The sequence below is a fragment of the Littorina saxatilis genome, linkage group LG7, assembly GCF_037325665.1.
Source record: "Littorina saxatilis isolate snail1 linkage group LG7, US_GU_Lsax_2.0, whole genome shotgun sequence".
NCBI lineage: Eukaryota > Metazoa > Mollusca > Gastropoda > Littorinimorpha > Littorinidae > Littorina > Littorina saxatilis.
In genome coordinates, this window is record NC_090251.1 from 1,927,487 (window position 1) to 1,946,678 (window position 19,192).

At 43.1% G+C, this 19,192-nt stretch overlaps 1 protein-coding gene across 2 annotated transcripts in view; it reads right to left on the reverse strand.

Annotated features, from left to right (window-relative positions):
* The window catches only part of LOC138970441 (phospholipid-transporting ATPase ABCA3-like), a 137,210-nt gene that overhangs the window by 12,372 nt on the left and 105,646 nt on the right, over positions 1-19,192 (reverse strand). For both annotated transcript variants that reach the window (XM_070342900.1, XM_070342899.1), the window contains 2 exons: positions 18,771-18,944; positions 16,256-16,440 (listed from right to left, as the gene is read on the reverse strand). In XM_070342900.1, coding sequence (XP_070199001.1) covers positions 16,256-16,440; positions 18,771-18,944 — 359 coding nt within the window. The remainder of the gene's footprint in view (positions 1-16,255; positions 16,441-18,770; positions 18,945-19,192) is intronic.

Here is a 19,192-nt window from a genome sequence, read left to right on the forward strand (position 1 = left end):
TTTTCAACCTCTAAAAGGACAACCAAAACAGTCATGATTTAGCACGTGTTTTAGTGCAAGGCAGATAGTCTAAACAAAATTTTGAATTATTTAGAATCATGTATGTTGAGATTATTTCCTTTATCTTTGTTCATTGAATGTTGTAGTTGTGCATGCTGAAGTTTACATGTCTTGTTTTAGGCATGCTTTGTGTTCAATGCATCCCCCCACGGATTAGGGGGAAGAATTTACCCGATGCTCCCCAGCATGTCGTAAGAGGCGACTAACGGATTATGTTTCTCCTTTTACCCTTGTTAAATGTTTCTTGTATAGAATATAGTCAATTTTTGTAAAGATTTTAGTCAAGCAGTATGTAAGAAATGTTAAGTCCTTTGTACTGGAAACTTGCATTCTCCCAGTAAGGTCATATATTGTACTACGTTGCAAGCCCCTGGAGCAAATGTTTGATTAGTGCTTTTGTGAACAAGAAACAATTGACAAGTGGCTCTATCCCATCTCCCCCCTTTCCCCGTCGCGATATAACCTTCGTGGTTGAAAACGACGTTAAACACCAAATAAAGTAAAGTAAAGTAAAGAAAGTATGTTCAATGCATATGGTATGTCGCTGTCAGTTTAAAGAGAAAAATGTTCAAGAAAAAAAGAGGAGAAAAGTGTACATGGGTTAATTTCAAAGTAAAGTAAATGTATAGGGTTACCGCAGCATGTTATTTTAACCTGAAATTAAAAGTCAGAAATAAATGTCATATAATTTTAATAAGCTGAAGGGAGCTTATTTTCCAGAAGGCGAGGGATGTCGTATCCATGACTTTGTACTAGATTAGTCTAATAAGACGATTTGATAGTTTAGCCTAAAAAGACGCTTGTATGACGTCAGAGATTGATGTAGGGCGGCAAGGCGCCAGTTGTATCCTGATATGGAATAAAGGGCAGACATGAAACCGAACGGTCTTGTCTTTGATATACGAATGTGAATCTGTGGATGACCAACAACGCGTATATTACAGATTTCACACTATTCGGTTTCTTAGCTCCAGAAAAATACATAAAAAAAAGATACCAAAGGAGATTTCCAACAGTTTGATATGCACAGCGTTTTTCCATGTCTGCGCGAGGAGTAGCTGTCGAAAGAGCAGTGTCGATCTGGCAGTCGTGTCCCCGGTAAGTAGCCTACAGACAGATCTGCATGTTCCAGTAAATGGTGGACAGTCGTGTCCCCGGTAAGTAGCCTACAGACAGATCTGCATGTTCCAGTAAATGGTGGACAGTCGTGTCCCCGGTAAGTACAGACAGATCTGCATGTTCCAGTAAATGGTGGACAGTCGTGTCCCCGGTAAGTAGCCTACAGACAGATCTGCATGTTCCAGTAAATGGTGGACAGTCGTGTCCCCGGTAAGTACAGACAGATCTGCATGTTCCAGTAAATGGTGGACAGTCGTGTCCCCGGTAAGTACAGACAGATCTGCATGTTCCAGTAAATGGTGGACAGTCGTGTCCCCTGTAAGTACATACAGATCTGCATGTTCCAGTGAATGGTGGACAGTCGTGTCCCCGGTAAGTACAGACATATCTGCATGTTCCAGTGAATGGTGGACAGTCGTGTCCCCGGTAAGTACAGACATATCTGCATGTTCCAGTGAATGGTGGACAGTCGTGTCCCCGGTAAGTAGCCTACAGACAGAGCTGCATGTTCAAGTAAATGGTGGACAGTCGTGTCCCCGGTAAGTACAGACAGATCTGCATGTTCCAGTGAATGGTGGACAGTCGTGTCCCCGGTAAGTACAGACAGATCTGCATGTTCCAGTGAATGGTGGACAGTCGTGTCCCCGGTAAGTACAGACAGATCTGCATGTTCCAGTGAATGGTGGACAGTCGTGTCCCCGGTAAGTACAGACAGATCTGCATGTTCCAGTAAATGGTGGACAGTCGTGTCCCCGGTAAGTAGCCTACAGACAGATCTGCATGTTCCAGTAAATGGTGGACAGTCGTGTCCCCGGTAAGTAGCCTACAGACAGATCTGCATGTTCCAGTAAATGGTGGACAGTCGTGTCCCCGGTAAGTAGCCTACAGACAGATCTGCATGTTCCAGTAAATGGTGGACAGTCGTGTCCCCGGTAAGTACAGACAGATCTGCATGTTCCAGTACAGGTGGACAGTCGTGTCCCCGGTAAGTACAGACAGATCTGCATGTTCCAGTAAATGGTGGACAGTCGTGTCCCCGGTAAGTACAGACAGATCTGCATGTTCCAGTAAATGGTGGACAGTCGTGTCCCCGGTAAGTACAGACAGATCTGCATGTTCCAGTGAATGGTGGACAGTCGTGTCCCCGGTAAGTACAGACATATCTGCATGTTCCAGTGAATGGTGGACAGTCGTGTCCCCGGTAAGTAGCCTACAGACAGATCTGCATGTTCCAGTAAATGGTGGACAGTCGTGTCCCCGGTAAGTAGCCTACAGACAGAGCTGCATGTTCAAGTAAATGGTGGACAGTCGTGTCCCCGGTAAGTAGCCTACAGACAGAGCTGCATGTTCAAGTAAATGGTGGACAGTCGTGTCCCCGGTAAGTAGCCTACAGACAGATCTGCATGTTCCAGTAAATGGTGGACAGTCGTGTCCCCGGTAAGTAGCCTACAGACAGATCTGCATGTTCCAGTAAATGGTGGACAGTCGTGTCCCCGGTAAGTACAGACAGATCTGCATGTTCCAGTACAGGTGGACAGTCGTGTCCCCGGTAAGTACAGACAGATCTGCATGTTCCAGTAAATGGCGGACAGTCGTGTCCCCGGTAAGTACAGACAGATCTGCATGTTCCAGTGAATGGTGGACAGTCGTGTCCCCGGTAATTACAGACAGATCTGCATGTTCCAGTGAATGGTGGACAGTCGTGTCCCCGGTAAGTAGCCTACAGACAGATCTGCATGTTCAAGTAAATGGTGGACAGTCGTGTCCCCGGTAAGTAGCCTACAGACAGATCTGCATGTTCAAGTAAATGGTGGACAGTCGTGTCCCCGGTAAGTAGCCTACAGACAGATCTGCATGTTCCAGTGAATGGTGGACAGTCGTGTCCCCGGTAAGTACAGACAGATCTGCATGTTCCAGTGAATGGTGGACAGTCGTGTCCCCGGTAAGTACAGACAGATCTGGGCTCGTATTCTTGAAACAGCTGCAACTCATATACCGGCCTGTAAAACCACTTCCGCTCGATAAGTCCGCTAAGTGTTATTCATGAAACTCCGGGGAAGACTTACATGGGTGTCTCCGAGCTGAAAAGTTGGAGGACCCATCCCCCTCCTCTAAAACCGTCAATTTTGAATAAATCTTGTTAAAATATTGTTTGTAGATTTATGTCCCTCATGGACACACATTGGTGTCATTTAAGCACCAATGCATTGCGGACAAATACGAGATACCGCTCGCGAAAGATTTCAACCGATGCTCGATCATACCGGCTTGTGGTGAAAGCGTGCTAGCGTCTTGTTTAATGCATTACAGTGTCCGATTATTTTCAACTGATTCCGTGGTCGAACGGTTCTCTCGTTCGCCTGATGCGTGATTGAGTCGAGTTCAAATCTCCATCTGCCCGTAATTTTTTTTTATTCTTTGGCATTTGTTTATTTTTGTTTATTTTCTTCATGTGCAAAAGAGTACGTTATAATAGCAAAATTGATTTAAAAAAATGTTTTAGGCTGCAATGGTTTTTTTTTTAAATCTTTGGTTAACATGATATTAGTTTATTGATAAAGTTTGTTAACTTAAACATGTAAACATTTGATTAAAAAAATTAAATAAATAACCATGAAGAAGGATGCTTCCCGCTTAAAAAAACAAAGGTGAGAGAGAAAAAAACCCACCTAAAATGCGGTAGCAGCCACCTGCATGCAACTGAGATTAAAAACAAAAAAAATAAAAAATAGATAAAAAGGGTCTCCCTGTGTTTTTATTTCATTCAGTTTGTTTGGGTAGTTGCTATTGACTTTGAAACTGACACGCTGGCTAAAAAGCTGCAACATTGTGTCCTTCAAAGTCAAACTGTCGTTTAACTACCGCCCGGTATTTATTTTTACTGCCCAGTAATTATTTGTTTTTCCCCGGTATTCATGTGTGTCTATCGGAAGGTCGGCAGCTACCAGTTGGTTATTTTTAGAATTGAAGATTCCCGATGCTTGCTCTTCTCTGCGCACGCGTTACCGGCATTTTCGCCGGCGTGTCAGTTTCAAAGTCAATAGCAACAACCCAAACAAACTGAATGAAATAAAAACACGGGGAGATTTTTTTTTTTTTTTTTTTTTTATAAACCTCGGTTGCATGCAGGTGTACATGGCCTAGTACCTAGTAAACGCCCACCCCCCAGTTTCGACCAGTGGACTAGTAGACAAGGAAAATGAATAAAGATTATTCAGTCTGCTGTACTGTTATTGTTGTTTTTCAATTGTTTCCTTTCCTTAGACATGCTTCGGGGATTGGACAGAAAAAGGTTTCTGAAGTGGCTAGAGAATCGCAATACATTTTTGACTGGGAGGAAAAAGAAGAAACGAAAGCTTCATCTTTGGTTTAAACATAAGTTTATTTCAACAAATGTTACAATCATGACATGTATACAAAAGACACAGGTAACAGCAACAAGCTAGAAGCTAATAGTGGAGTTCCTGCATGGATATTATAACGTAAGGCGGTAACGGCTGAACAATTTGTCTAAATAAACCAAATTGGAAATCCAAAGCATCATCATTATAATCATCCTCATCTCATTAATCATCCAAAATTATAATAACATAATAAACGTTGCATAATCATTATAAAGAAAGACAGTAAGAGGAAGGAAGGAGGGGAAGAAAAGGAATAAAAAGAAGAGGGATGGGTAGGAGTTGTGCAGAAATTAAAGTTGTTGTCCGGCTTGTGGAGCATTGATTCTGGTTTGCCCAAAGCGGCCTGAACGTTCAATGAACGAGTGTACTCTTGACAAAATGTTCCTGTTCAAATCTACAGAATACTGTCTGTCTCCATTTAGAAGGTGGGGGAGGTGAATACTGTGGTTAGGGAGGGTATGTATGGTTTCTTGACGTGCTTCGCGATAATTTGGACAATCTAATAGGAAGTGTTTTACGGTTTCGGACGGAAATGTGCAGTCACAAGATGCATCTGTAGCAACGTGTCGTCTCACTAGATCGTTATTAAGATCACTTATATATAGCCTGAGCTTACAGTGAATTGTTTGTGATATGCGATCTCCAGAATACCAATAACACGGCAGACTTAAATCGTTTTTTGACAAAAAGTGCTTGAAGGACTTACTAAGTTTTATGTAGTCTGGTAAAGAATTCCAGAGTTGTGTTGTAGATGGGAGAAATGAGTTTTTGTATAATTCAGTGTTAAACGATGGAACTTTCCTATCTAAAGGTCTGCGCTGGCGATATGGATTATTAGTTGATATTAATGGTGGCAATATCGCAAGTAAGTAGTTTGGCACCTTACGGTGTACAATCTTGTGAAATAATATCGATTTTTGACGTTTACGCCTCTCTTAAAGTGAAATAAAGCCTGACTCGTCGTACAGTTGTTGATGGCTTGTACCGCGGACTGCTCCAACAATGGTCTTCATCTTCAAAGCTTCATCTTTGGCGGGAAGTGATATCTGAAGAGGTTGATTTTGTGTGTTAGTGTTAGTGTTAGTGTTAGTGTGTGTGTGTGTGTGTGTGTGTGTGTGTGGAGTTTTGTGCAATAACGCATCCTTTGAACACTTCTATGACAAATGACCAAAATATCGTTTTTCTAGCTAAGGACCCGCTCCTGCCAAGGGTATAGTACCTAGTAAACGCCCACCCCCCACTTTTGGGCAAAACTGGTACATAGGGTGGGTGGGCGTATTCAAGGTAGTTAACGGTAATATCATGTTAACCATCAATTTAAAAAAACCTCATTCTCGCCTAAAATTAATTTTTTTAAATCAATTTTGATATTACAACGTACTCTTTTGCACACGAAGAAAATAAACAAAAACAAACAAAATTAATGACAAAGAGTAAAACAAAAAAAAACTAAGGCCTGATGGCGATTCGAACTCGACTCAATCGCGCATCAGGCGATTCGATAACCGTTCGGCTACGGAATCAGACACCAAACTCTCGCCACTGTAATGCATTAAACAAGACGCAAGCACGCTTTTGCAACACGCCGTTAAGATCGAGCATCGGTTGAAATCTTTCGCGAGCAGAAGCTCGTATTTGACCGCAATGCATCGGTGCTTAAATGACACCAATGTGTGTCCATGAGGGACATAAATCTACGAACAATATTTGAACAAGATTTATTCGAACTTGACGGTTTTAATGGACAGTGTTGGTGAAGTTACTGACAGGTAGCGACTTTACAGGAGGGGGAGGGGTCCTCTAACTTTACAGCTCGGAGACAACCCGGTAAGGACTTACCGGTGTTTCATAAATAACACTTAGCAGTTGGCGGACTTATTGAGTTTTACAGGCCAGTATATGAGTTGCAGCTTTTTCAAGAATAAATCTTGTTGAAATATTGTTTGTAGAGAGGAGCAAGCATGAGGAATCTCCAATTCTAAAAATAACCAATTCTGGTAGCTGCCGACCTTCCGCCAGACACACATTAATACCGGGGGGAAATAAATAATTACTGGGCAGTAAAAATAAATACCGGGCGGTAGTTAAACGACAGTTTGACTTTAAAGGACACAATTTTGCAGCTTTTTCAAGAATACGAGCCCTGCATGTTCCAGTGAATGGTGGACAGTCGTGTCCCCGGTAAGTAGCCTACAGACAGATCTGCATGTTCAAGTAAATGGTGGACAGTCGTGTCCCCGGTAAGTAGCCTACAGACAGATCTGCATGTTCCAGTGAATGGTGGACAGTCGTGTCCCCGGTAAGTACAGACAGATCTGCATGTTCCAGTGAATGGTGGACAATCGTGTCCCCGGTAAGTACAGACAGATCTGCATGTTCCAGTGAATGGTGGACAGTCGTGTCCCATGTAAGTACAGACAGATCTGCATGTTCCAGTGAATGGTGGACAGTCGTGTCCCCGTAAGTACAGACAGATCTGCATGTTCCAGTGAATGGTGGACAGTCGTGTCCCCGGTAAGTACAGACAAATCTGCATGTTCCAGTGAATGGTGGACAGTCGTGTCCCCGGTAAGTACAGACAGATCTGCATGTTCCAGTGAATGGTGGACAGTCGTGTCCCCGGTAAGTACAGACAGATCTGCATGTTCCAGTGAATGGTGGACAGTCGTGTCCCCGGTAAGTACAGACAGATCTGCATGTTCCAGTGAATGGTGGACAGTCGTGTCCCCGGTAAGTACAGACAGATCTGCATGTTCCAGTGAATGGTGGACAGTCGTGTCCCCGGTAAGTACAGACAGATCTGCATGTTCCAGTAAATGGTGGACAGTCGTGTCCCCGGTAAGTACAGACAGATCTGCATGTTCCAGTGAATGGTGGACAGTCGTGTCCCCGGTAAGTACAGACAGATCTGCGGACAGTTGTATACGATGTGCGAGTATAGTAAACTTGAGACTCTACTGTAAGTCTCGGAATTCACATACATCGAACCAAGAACAAAGACATCCCCACATTACAGGCACTTTAGATCAACCCGTTTCACTGGAGGTGACTACCTAGCACTGTATTTGATATCCGTGTCTGCTAGTATACAACTGTCCACCATTTACTTGAACATGCAGGCATTACGGAATGAATCTGTTCTCAAAGTCAAAGTTATTACGATTTTTTTTCCCTAACACCTGTTCCTTGTCCCGGTGTGGTCTCACACCGCCCCGTCCCTGCACTCACTGCTCCATCCACATCTGAATTTCGTTCCGCTGCCAGACTTGTCGATTTTACAGACGCTCCAGGGAGGGATGTCGGGTCGTTGCGGTAGGCTACCCTCGGAAGATGACACTGCACTTCTGCTGAGTCACTTCCCGAGCCAACGGACGCAGCCCACTACCTACTATGCCCCCTACTAACGACATTGACTGCTAAGTCGCGGAGCCAGACTGAGTGAGGGTCCCCTCCAGAGAGCAGACCGCCACCACGTCCCTCCGTCGACCCCCCAGAACGTCACACGTTGAAGACTGACAGCAGAAGTACTATTTAGGGAAGGATGGAACAAAACACTGAGACCAAGGTCACCATGAGAGCTCCGGGCATGAAGGGCCACAAGAGCAAGGACAATTTATAATTTTGGATGATTAATCAATCAATGAGTCTTATATCGCGCATATTCTGTGGGTACAGTTCTAGGCGCTCTGCAGTGATGCCGTGTGAGATGAAATTTTATACGACCAGTAGATTGCAGCCATTTCGGCGCATATTTACCTTTCACGGCCTATTATTCCAAGTCACACGGGTATAGGTAGACAATTATTAACTGTGCCTAAGCAATTTTGCCAGGAAAGACCCTTTTGTCAATCGTGGGATCTTTAACGTGCACACCCAATGAGATGAGGATGATTATAATGATGATGCTATGGATTTCCAATCTGGTTTGAGGCTACGTGACAGGGCAGCACTCTACGCTTACTGTCATAATATATCCTGGTGTCAACCAGGCCCGAGAACTGCAGCGGTGTTGGTCAGGTAAACAGAACCTGAGCACCCTCAAAGTCGCATTCGTTAAGTGAATGACACTCGGCTGTGTGATTCCAGCCTTCCCATAGGAACCATAGCACTTCCACTCTGGGTAGGAGCCGACCGTAGCCCGAAAAACCCACATGACCCTGATGGGATTCGAACCCACGACCTCCCGGCCCACAGCCCGATGCGCTAACCACTGCGCTACGGGGGCCGTTATTACGATTTTGCCTCAGTTTTAAAACATGCTCTGTCGTGGTTCTGTCGGTAAAGTGGTACCTTGCAACAACGTCCTTGAATTTGAAAGACAGTAGATCTACCTAGATCTGTATAGTGTATCGCGTTTCATCCCATTCTTTCTTTGATTGTACTGTTTGCTGTGTACACACTATCGTGATTCGCTACTGTCTGTAACGTTTGGTAAACGTACCTTGCAAAAGCTTTCGTGTCTGTGTTGGCATTTTTGTTCAAGGCAGCACAACGTAAGATTAGCTTCTTTTGGACAGCATGTAGAATGCGAGTTTTGAGACAACGACAGGCGTCCAAAGAAAGCTTGCTGTGGAATTTTGTTCCACATAATGGTACATGTGATTCTGTATTTGTCTGCGGTTAATGTTCATGGTTTCTGTTTTCCTCTGTTGGTTTCTTCCTCCTGAGTTGATCGTTATCACTGAAACAAGACCACCAGAGAGTACCTCAGTTGCTCTTCAAAATGGAATGTGAATAGTGTGTTTACTGTGTTGACCGTCAGAATTATTTTAAGAACCTGCAGTCAGTTTACATGTTTCGCATATTGTAGGGTTCCCATGCCGCATAGGTTAAGTGGCTTGTATAACCCGACTATTCAGTATTTATTTCATTTATTTATTTATTTACGAGGATTTATATCGCGCACGTATCTCACCACACAAGGCGACTCAAGGCGCATGTTACCTATTAATGCCGTGTGAGATGGAATTTTTTACACAATATATCACGCATTCACATCGGCCAGTAGATCGACTGCCTTTAGGCGCTGCATCCACCTTTCACGGCCTATCAAAACACTGTTTAAAAATTTGTGTAGGTTGTAGTCATCACATGCACATCTAGTCAATTACCCGGTAATCGCATTTTGCCTTTTGTTTCAGAAAGGAGAATAAGCTACAACAAGATCGACGCTATGTCATATATGCCTCAGCCACACGGCCCCAGCCACATGACGACTTCCGAATTTAGATCCACTCGGCATGGTGACAAGTCTTGATGAAAGGTAATACTGAGGACAGCAGTGGAAAAGTGGCCACATGGCAGATGCCAATTGCTTAGTGTCTGCAGTGCAAAAGACAGATACGCTGATGGTAAATTTCCAAATGAACACGTACAGTACCCTCAGATCTACTGCTGATTTACGACAGGCAAGCTACAATCCAGGGCAGCGAACACTGCAGCGTTGTAATCCAACTCTTCATTTGTTTCAGGAAAGGACGTCCTTACAACTTTTTATTTTTTTTATTTTATTTATTTTATATACACATAAACACAACATAACATACATCATACACAGAGTTTATCAACATAAGGTATGGCTGTCTTAGCGCATACACACGCACATACCTAGACAAGACACAGACATATACAGTAGGGTGGGTTGTTGAAAAGACATAAAATAGAGTATCATATAATAACCTAATGTTTTGGCCAATGTACCTTCCTTCAAGAAAGCCTGTCTGATCTTCATGGATCAAGTTTGGTAACACAGACTTTAACCGTTCAGCAATACAAGATGAAGCAATCTTATAAACTACATTCAACAGTGTAATAGGTCGCCAATTTTTCAAAAAACTTTTATCCTTTCCATCCTTTGGTTTTCAGGTACTAACTCCCTGTCTCTGGGTGATAGACATCTCTCCCTTTTCAAAGATACAATTTAGCGATCTCAAAAGAAAAGAACAGAGATCTTTAAAAAAGAACTTAAAAAACTCAGCTGTATACCCATCTGAAACAGGGCTTTTGTCGTTATTTAACCGTTTAATAACTGCCATCATTTCTTGCATGGTAATTTTCCCTTCCAAACAATCTCTTTCTGGAAAGTGCTGGGTGTTCTAAGTTTTCATCAATCGATTCATTTACCAAATTTGTGTCTCTTGTGGAATACAATTCTTCATAAATGGGTCGTTCTACAAAGCTGTGTACCACGAGAGGGTCATGACTTTAGAGTTAGATTTCGGAATGTTTCTCTTGCTTCTCGAATGCTATAAGGATATCAACATACTGCAAATTGACCAAAGAGATAACGATAATAAAATCAAGAAGATCGTTAGGTTGGTTAGTGTTTTGTATGAAAGCAAACACAGAAAATGACGTCAAAATGGCGTTTTTATTGTGACATTGCTTACATCTTGTTTTTACATTTAGTCAAGTTTTGACTAAATGTTTTTACATAGAGGGGGAATCGAAACGAGGGTCGTGGTGTATGTGTGTGTGTGTGTGTGTGTGTGTGTGTGTGTGTGTGTGTGTGTGTGTGTGTGTGTGTGTGTGTGTGTGTGCGTGTGTGTAGAGCGATTCAGACCAAACTACTGGACCGATCTTTATGAAATTTTACATGAGAGTTCCTGGGATTGATATCTCCGAACATTTTTTCTTTTTTTTGATAAATGTCTTTGATGACGTCATATCCGGCTTTTCGTGAAAGTTGAGGCGGCACTGTCACGCTCTCATTCTTCAACCAAATTGGTTGAAATTTTGGTCAAGTAATCTTCGACGAAGCCTGGACTTCGGTATTGCATTTCAGCTTGGTGGCTTAAAAATTGATTAATGACTTTGGTCATTAAAAATCTGAAAATTGTAAAAAAAAATAAAAAATTATGAAACGATTCAAATTTACGTTCATCTTATTTTCCATCATTTGCTGATTCCAAAAACATATAAATATGTTATATTTGGATTAAAAACAAGCTCTGAAAATTAAATTTATAAAAATTATGATCAAAATTACATTTTCGAAATCAATTTAAAAACACTTTCATCTTATTCCTTGTCGGTTCCTGATTCCAAAAACATACAGATATGATATGTTTGGATTAAAAACACGCTCAGAAAGTTAAAACGAAGAGAGGCACAGAAAAGTGTGCTATCCTTCTCAGCGCAAGTACTACCCCGCTCTTCTTGTCAATTTCACTGCCTTTGCCGTGCGCGGTGGACTGACGATGCTACGAGTATACGGTCTTGCTGCGTTGCATTGCGTTCAGTTTCATTCTGTGAGTTCGACAGCTACTTGACTAAATGTTGTATTTTCGCCTTACGCGACTTGTTAATCCCTGTGGCTGCCAATGAAATGCGACCACGAACCCCTCGATATACATCTTCGTTGTGTTTTGTGCTAGTGTTACATATGCACTTAGCTGTTTGCCCTTACGCATGTTTACATTGTTCATTTGGATCGTTCAAAAATAACGGTTGCCTACGTAACATTTGGTTTATAAAACCAACCGCGAACTACGTGAACGTGTCTATAACTTATGTACGCACGAATATGCGACTGTGTGTATTATCAGGCATTACTGATGATGATGGGGTCTATGTCGACCAAAAGAGTGGGATTCTTTGTAGGTCGAGTTCCTGTAGGTGGATTCCCTGCATACCTGAGACTTTAACATTGGCAATCTCGCATACAGGGAATCCCACAGGGTGCAGTTTTTCAATAAAACTTGCAAACCATACTCGAATTTCTAAGAAATATCAAAAAAGATCGAAAAACATCAAATTCTAACGATGTCGCGAAGCATCACGTGACTTTCATTGATATTAGCGAAACGCGGCTACAGGAACTACACCCTGTGGTATTCCCTGTATACAAGATTGCCAATTTTAAAGTCTTAGGTATACAGGGAATCCACCTACAGGAACTCCACCTACAGTGAATCCCATTCTTTTGGTCGACATAGACCCCAACAGCATTACTGATGTGTAGTGAACGTGTTAGAATGTGCGCCGTGTCAATTTGATCCGATTTGAATGTGATTTTGCCTTTTGCGTGTCGCCACTAAGCTTCGTTTATATTTTTCTGGTTACGCTGGATCGTTAAAAATGATATTTGTCACTTAGCAACGCATCAAACTTGGTGTTTCCTTTGCATGCAATGTTCTTCAACATCGCTGAAAGGTTTTTCCATGAAAAAAATCTCATTAACTTTTTGAACGGAGCAGGCGTGGAGCGTGTTATTAGTCGTTACCAAGGAGGGACGAATGTTACGTAGGCAACCTTTCGCGACTCTTCGCTCTTAAAGTTAATATTTTTAAAAAGTTCGACATTTTAATGTTTCATTTTGTGATATACGTGCTCGGTGTCTCTTTGTTAAGTCTTAGGCTATTCTTTGTAGTCTAGTCCTGCTCCAGTTGTATTAGTTAAGGTAAAAAACCGTTGAGTTTTCATCAAAATTTGAACACACTCGATCGACTAGGTTTTTTTCTTTCGGAAAACGATAAATCGAATAAAAATCAGATTAAATGCTGTTGCGAAATAGAGAGAAAGAAATCCTGTGTCTGTGAAGCTGATTTCCTTGTTAGTGGGCACTAAGCAAACACAAAAAGAACAGTCCCTTCAAACTGCCTGGTGATACTAAACTCATGTATCCGGAAGACTTGACTGGGCGAACCAAGCAGGCAAATGTAGCATCGGATTTCACTAGCTTACAGCATTTACCCTCCCCAACTTCTTTAAGTTAGAAATATTAGTGTGCAATTTTTCTCGCCCATGACACTTAGATTTATGGTAAAAGAAGAATAATGTTTCTGACAGGACCACTAAGAAAAGATTGAATTATCAATCAAATATAACAGGAAGGCGCAAGTGGTCAACTAGATCTAAAATGTTGCCCATCATGTTTATAATCTGTGCCATGTGGCTTTGAAATCAGCAGTACATTGTTTCGGACACATAAGCTGTTCTTTCTTTCTTTATTTGGTGTTTAACGTCGTTTTCAACCATTCAAGGTTATATCGCGACGGACATAAGCTGTGAAAACCCGTAAAGTACATTGACTTTTTGGAAGCATGACCACAAAAATAAATGAGGCGATTTGGTAGAAACAGAAGAAGAAAGAAAACTGGAAAAAGAGAAACGGAGACTACAACCCACAGGAAGACCCCATCAACAAACTAGACCGGAGAAGCCAAACCATCATTTTCCGTCTAAGGACAGGGCACTGTGGACTGAAGAAACACCTCAAGAGACTGGGCCTCGCGGATGACGCACACTGTGAATGTGGCTCGGAAGAGCAAACTCCGGAACACATTCTCCAGAACTGCCCCCATCTAGAGACAATACGCCAGAAGTTCTGGCAAGAAGAGACCAGTGTTGGAGCCAAACTCTGGGGTCCTGCCGACGAACTGCGCAAGACTGCGGACGTCCTGGCAGCCACTGGTCTGAGGAGCTAGCACGGCCACCAACATCGAACGCAGAAGAAGAAGAAGGTAGAAAAATAAAGTTGTTGAGGTAAAAAGTATCGTGTCTATTGTGTGGATAGTTTGTGTATTGTTCTGCATCTGAGTTATTCCATGATTCAGATATAAACACAAAACAATACCAACGTGTTTAAGGGAGGAAGACTGTGTGTCCGACGTTAACCGAAGACACAGCAAATCATTAATAATCAAAATCGTTAAGGCTCTTGATCTGCCGTGTGTTAAAAACAACTCACCTAAATCTGACCGAATTTCGAGTCTATTCAATGACGACGTCACTAAAACCAAAAGAATTCCATTCATAACACAGTCATTCATAAACCGGTGGATGAAGCCACGTCATGGACCATTCGAATCGTCACAACATATGCTGACGTCAGCCGCGACGGGGCACGAAAATTTGCTAACCTGGCCTTACTTGTTTCTGTGATAACTGATTCTGGACTTTCAATGTTCATTTACAAGCTGCATGTCGACTCGATGTTTTGTTATTAATAGTGTTTGTTTGTTGGTTGACGCAACCAAACAAATACGTTTTAGTTACCAAATATCTATTTTAATTCGTTTCCACCGACTGCATTTTGTTCAGAATGAGCTCTGAATGGGAAACAAATAAAGCTTGTTACTATTATACAATGGCTTTTTGTACACACCTTTCCGACCACCCCTCGTATCCAAAAAGCATACACTTATCTTTTGTTTAGCATGGCACCGTGGCATATCAGTAGCTTTCACACAGCCAGTATATGAGAGATCAGGGACGTAGCACCCGGTAGGGCATGTAGGGCGACCGCCCGACCACTTTTTCCGTAAAAAAAAAAAAAAAGAGAGAGAGAGAGAGAGAGAGAGAGAGAGAGAGAGAGAGAGAGAGAGAGAGAGAGATCTACCAACAGAACACCCCACGTAGTATTCACGCGATGGCATAAGGTCGGTTTTTTGGGGTTTTTTTGTTTGTGTGTTAGTCTTGGTCAACTGCTGGAATAGGATGACGTCTTATTTTGACGAGAACGTCACACGTGACGAGTTCCGTCAGGCCATAAAAGTATTGGCGCCAATTTAGTGAAAATTGCTTCTTCGTCCGTCTGCTCCCATGAGAAACAATGGAGGTAAGAAATGTTTTGTATATTCTGTGTGTGAAGCTGGGGTCAGACTGAGGGGTGAGTGATTGTGTGTCAACCGTAAGTACGCCATAACAATTGAGTAACACAGTAACTTGTGGGGTTAACAGTGTCACATGAAACAACATGTAGAGAGGGACACAAGTGTGCATCCTGGTTGTGATGGATCGAAAACGCGCTAAAAATATTCTGACAAATCCCTCTATTTTTCAGTCATCACTCAGGCTGCCAATGTTGATGGCTGGACGGATCAATAAATTGCTTGTTTAGAAGTAAACCAGTTTGTCAATCCTTGCTTTTTAACACACTAGACAATAATGAAGACGAAAGTCATTTGAAGTAAGTGCTCATCACATTCAACGTATCGGAATTTAGATATAAATGTAAGTCGATTGATAATCACTGATACATTCACCAGCCCGTTGTTTGGTGGAGGATGGAAAGATGATTAGATGGAACTGAGCTCAGAAGGCACGAAATCGCATCATGTTTTCTTTCTTTTTTAGACCATTACAAGGGGACAGGAAGGGGGGGGGGGGCGGTAGTGTAAGCCCCATATTTCCTTAGTTGTCTCAGCATTTTGTCTTCCATTTTTTTCCGCCCTACCACTTTTATTAGGTGTGCTACGTCCCTGGAGATAAAGGTCTTGTTGGTGACCTGTTCATGCCCAATCACGGTGGCATATCAATAGCTTTCACACAGCCAGTATATGAGAGATAAAGGTCTTCTTGGTGACCTGTTCATGCCCAATCACGGTGGACCTGGTGGCCAGCAGGACAATGTGTCACTGGATAATATCATAGACTTTGGAGTGCGAGGAACAGGGAAAATAACTTCATGTGAACCTGTCTGAGTGTGACCATCGTGACGCCCATATCTTTAACTCTTAGTCGTAAAGATTGGTCCAGTAGTTTACTCTGAATCGCTCTACACACACACACACACACACATACACACACACACACACATACACACACACTCACACACACACACACACACATATACACACACACTCACACACACACACACACACACACACGCACGCACACACGCACGCAATCACACACACATACACACGCACACAGAGACACACACGCACCTGTGCGAGGTAAGGATGAGAGTGCGCCCCCCTGACCGGACCGAGGACAGCACGTCCCACAGATGGTGTTTCGCGCGGGGGTCAAGGCCGGCGGAGGGCTCGTCCAGCAGAATGACGGAGGGATCTCCGATCAGCGACACCGCTGTGCTCAGCTTGCGCTTCATCCCCCCGCTCAGGTTGCCCGCCTGGCGGTCAGCAGTCAGTGTTATGCGTTAGTTGTTTGACCACAGTGAGACATTTGACACCGAGCGAGACAGTCAGTGTTATGTGTTAGTTGTTTGAACACAGTGAGACATTTGACACCGAGCGAGACAGTCAGTGTTATGTGTTAGTTGTTTGAACACAGTGAGACATTTGACACAGAGCGAGACAGTCAGTGTTATGTGTTAGTTGTTTGAACACAGTGAGACATTTGATACAGAGCGAGACAGTCAGTGTTATGTGTTGGTTGTTTCTTTGTCCAAGTATGACATTTGATACAGAGCGAGACAGATAGTGTTACGCGTTAGTTGTTTCTTTGTCCAAGTATGACATTTGACACAGAGCGAGGCAGATAGTGTTACGCGTTAGTTGTATGTTTGTCCAAGTATGACATTTGACACAGAGCGAGGCAGATAGTGTTACGCGTTAGTTGTATGTTTGTCCACAGAATAATTTTATTCGGCGCCACGCAAACATCTTGATATGCACCAGACCAGAGATACACGTACTTGCTACAGATCTCTGACCAGACGCGTGAAACCGCAACGCGAATATCACTTGCGAAACGAAAGGCAGGTACCCATTCTGTTCGTAAACTGAATATTGTCAGTTATCACATACGTCAACAGTCAACTGCAAAATATCGTGCATGCGGAATATGAATTTGTGCATGTATCCCGTGCCCCAAAATCGTATGTCTTAGAATGTCTTCTTTCTCGGTAACGCTGCAAACTGATAGCCGCCATCTTTTAATCAAAGTTATCGTACCGACAACAGTGCGTATCGGTAGGGATAGGCACCTCAGTCTAACTTTATCGTAGGACAGTGCCTACGATAGGCGTTATCGGTGGTTCATGAATTCCACGATAGGGGGTTATCGGAAGTTTTCTGTTTCTCGTACCGACAAAATCCCTGTCGGACTCTTCCTGAATATGGGCCCAGGTGTATCAACAAATGAAAACGGAGACAGCTCTGCACGTTATTAACAGCTATCGTGTTTTCAGTGTGGCGATAGGGTCGGATATTTTGACGAGAACAAGTATAATACGCCGAGTCAAAATATCTGATCCTATCACTACGCTGAAAACACGATAGCGTTAATATTGCTATTCTGACGGTACGCTAGGTACAGGGTCATAAACTTGCAAAAAGTAAGTTGTTGCTTTGATGCAGCTGTTTTCTGACAAGACAGAGGGCAGACGAAATTTCTTCGCACGTTTCCGTGCGCATATACACTTATCTGCCCTCTGGCAGCAAAACATCACTCTTCGACTCGGCGTATTATACTTGTTCTCGTTAAAGTATCCGACCCTTTCGACCCTAGCGTTTAAAATGCTATTCTGACCTAGGTACAGGGTTTTAAACATTCACAATGTAACTGTAAGTTTTTGCTTCGATGCATCTGTTTTCAGACGAGAGCAAGCGAAGCTTCTTCCGCATGTGTTAGTGCGCTAAACTACGGCAACACCAGACTTGGCAAAGCGGTAACTTTCGACTAACACAGCCTACCGGCACGGTTGGTCTAGTGGTAAGGCGTCCGCCACGTGATCGGGAGGTCGTGGGTTCGAACCCCGGCCGGGTCATACCTAAGACTTTAAAATTGGCAATCTAGTGGCTGCTCCGCCTGGCGTCTGGCATTATGGGGTTAGTGCTAGGACTGGTTGGTCCGGTGTCAGAATAATGTGACCGAGTGAGACATGAAGCCTGTGCTGCGACTTCTGTCTTTAGCGCACGTTATATGTCAAAGCAGCACCGCCCTTCGTGGTGTACTGGGCGTTAAGCAAACAAACAAACAAACCAACACAGTCTCAGTTCAGAGACTGATTTCATTGTATACAGTGTATATCTATGTCTTGTTTCGTTGAAAAGTAAGCAGATCAGGGTGGGCAAGCATTGGTAAGTAGGATTGCATGCTTCGATCCCTGAGAGCGAAGGAATGACCGTCTGTTCCAGTTGAATTGGAACAACCACGTGTGTTTGTTATTGCGAATATGAAAGCATATTCGCAAACTTCCTGCGGAATATGGCCCGATGATCGGAATAGGGTTGTGTGAGTCTATCCAACCACAACCCCCGAATTCCCCCACGTGTCTATCAGAATAACAATTTAGCTGGTTGTGCTCCATTCATCCAAATGACTCTATGCGGCATTTGTTTGTGTGTCATTAAAGTGTGCTTCTAAAGTGTGGATTTGTTTGTGTGTCATTAAAGCGTGTTTCTAAACTGTGGATTTGTCACAATGATGTTACCTGCACTAATAGGTTGACTGTTGTGTTTTCATGTTGTTTAAACCAAGACAGGTGTGTGAACTCACTCGCTTGGGGCCGTGCGAGCCGAGCTCAAGGATATTAAGGAATGACGTGACGCATTCCTGCAGGTGTGAATGGGGGATGCCGCGCAGCCTCCCAAACATGGACAGTGTCTCCTCGCACGTCATGTGTTCGATCAGCGGGTCTATCTGCGGGCAGTACCCCATGCTGCGCTGGACCTGAACAATATAAAATACACAATACATCAGACAAAACTACACGGTGTTTTATTTTTTGTACAAAACAAGAAGGGCAAAGTCCATACGACTCACATGCTTGACCTTGACCTTTACATGACCTTGACCTTCAGCTAAACCTAGCAATGACATCATACACTAAGGTCATCCAAGGTCATGCAACACAAAGCTGTTAATTCAAGACATAGGAAGTACAATGGTGCTTATTGGCTCTTTCTACCATGAGATAT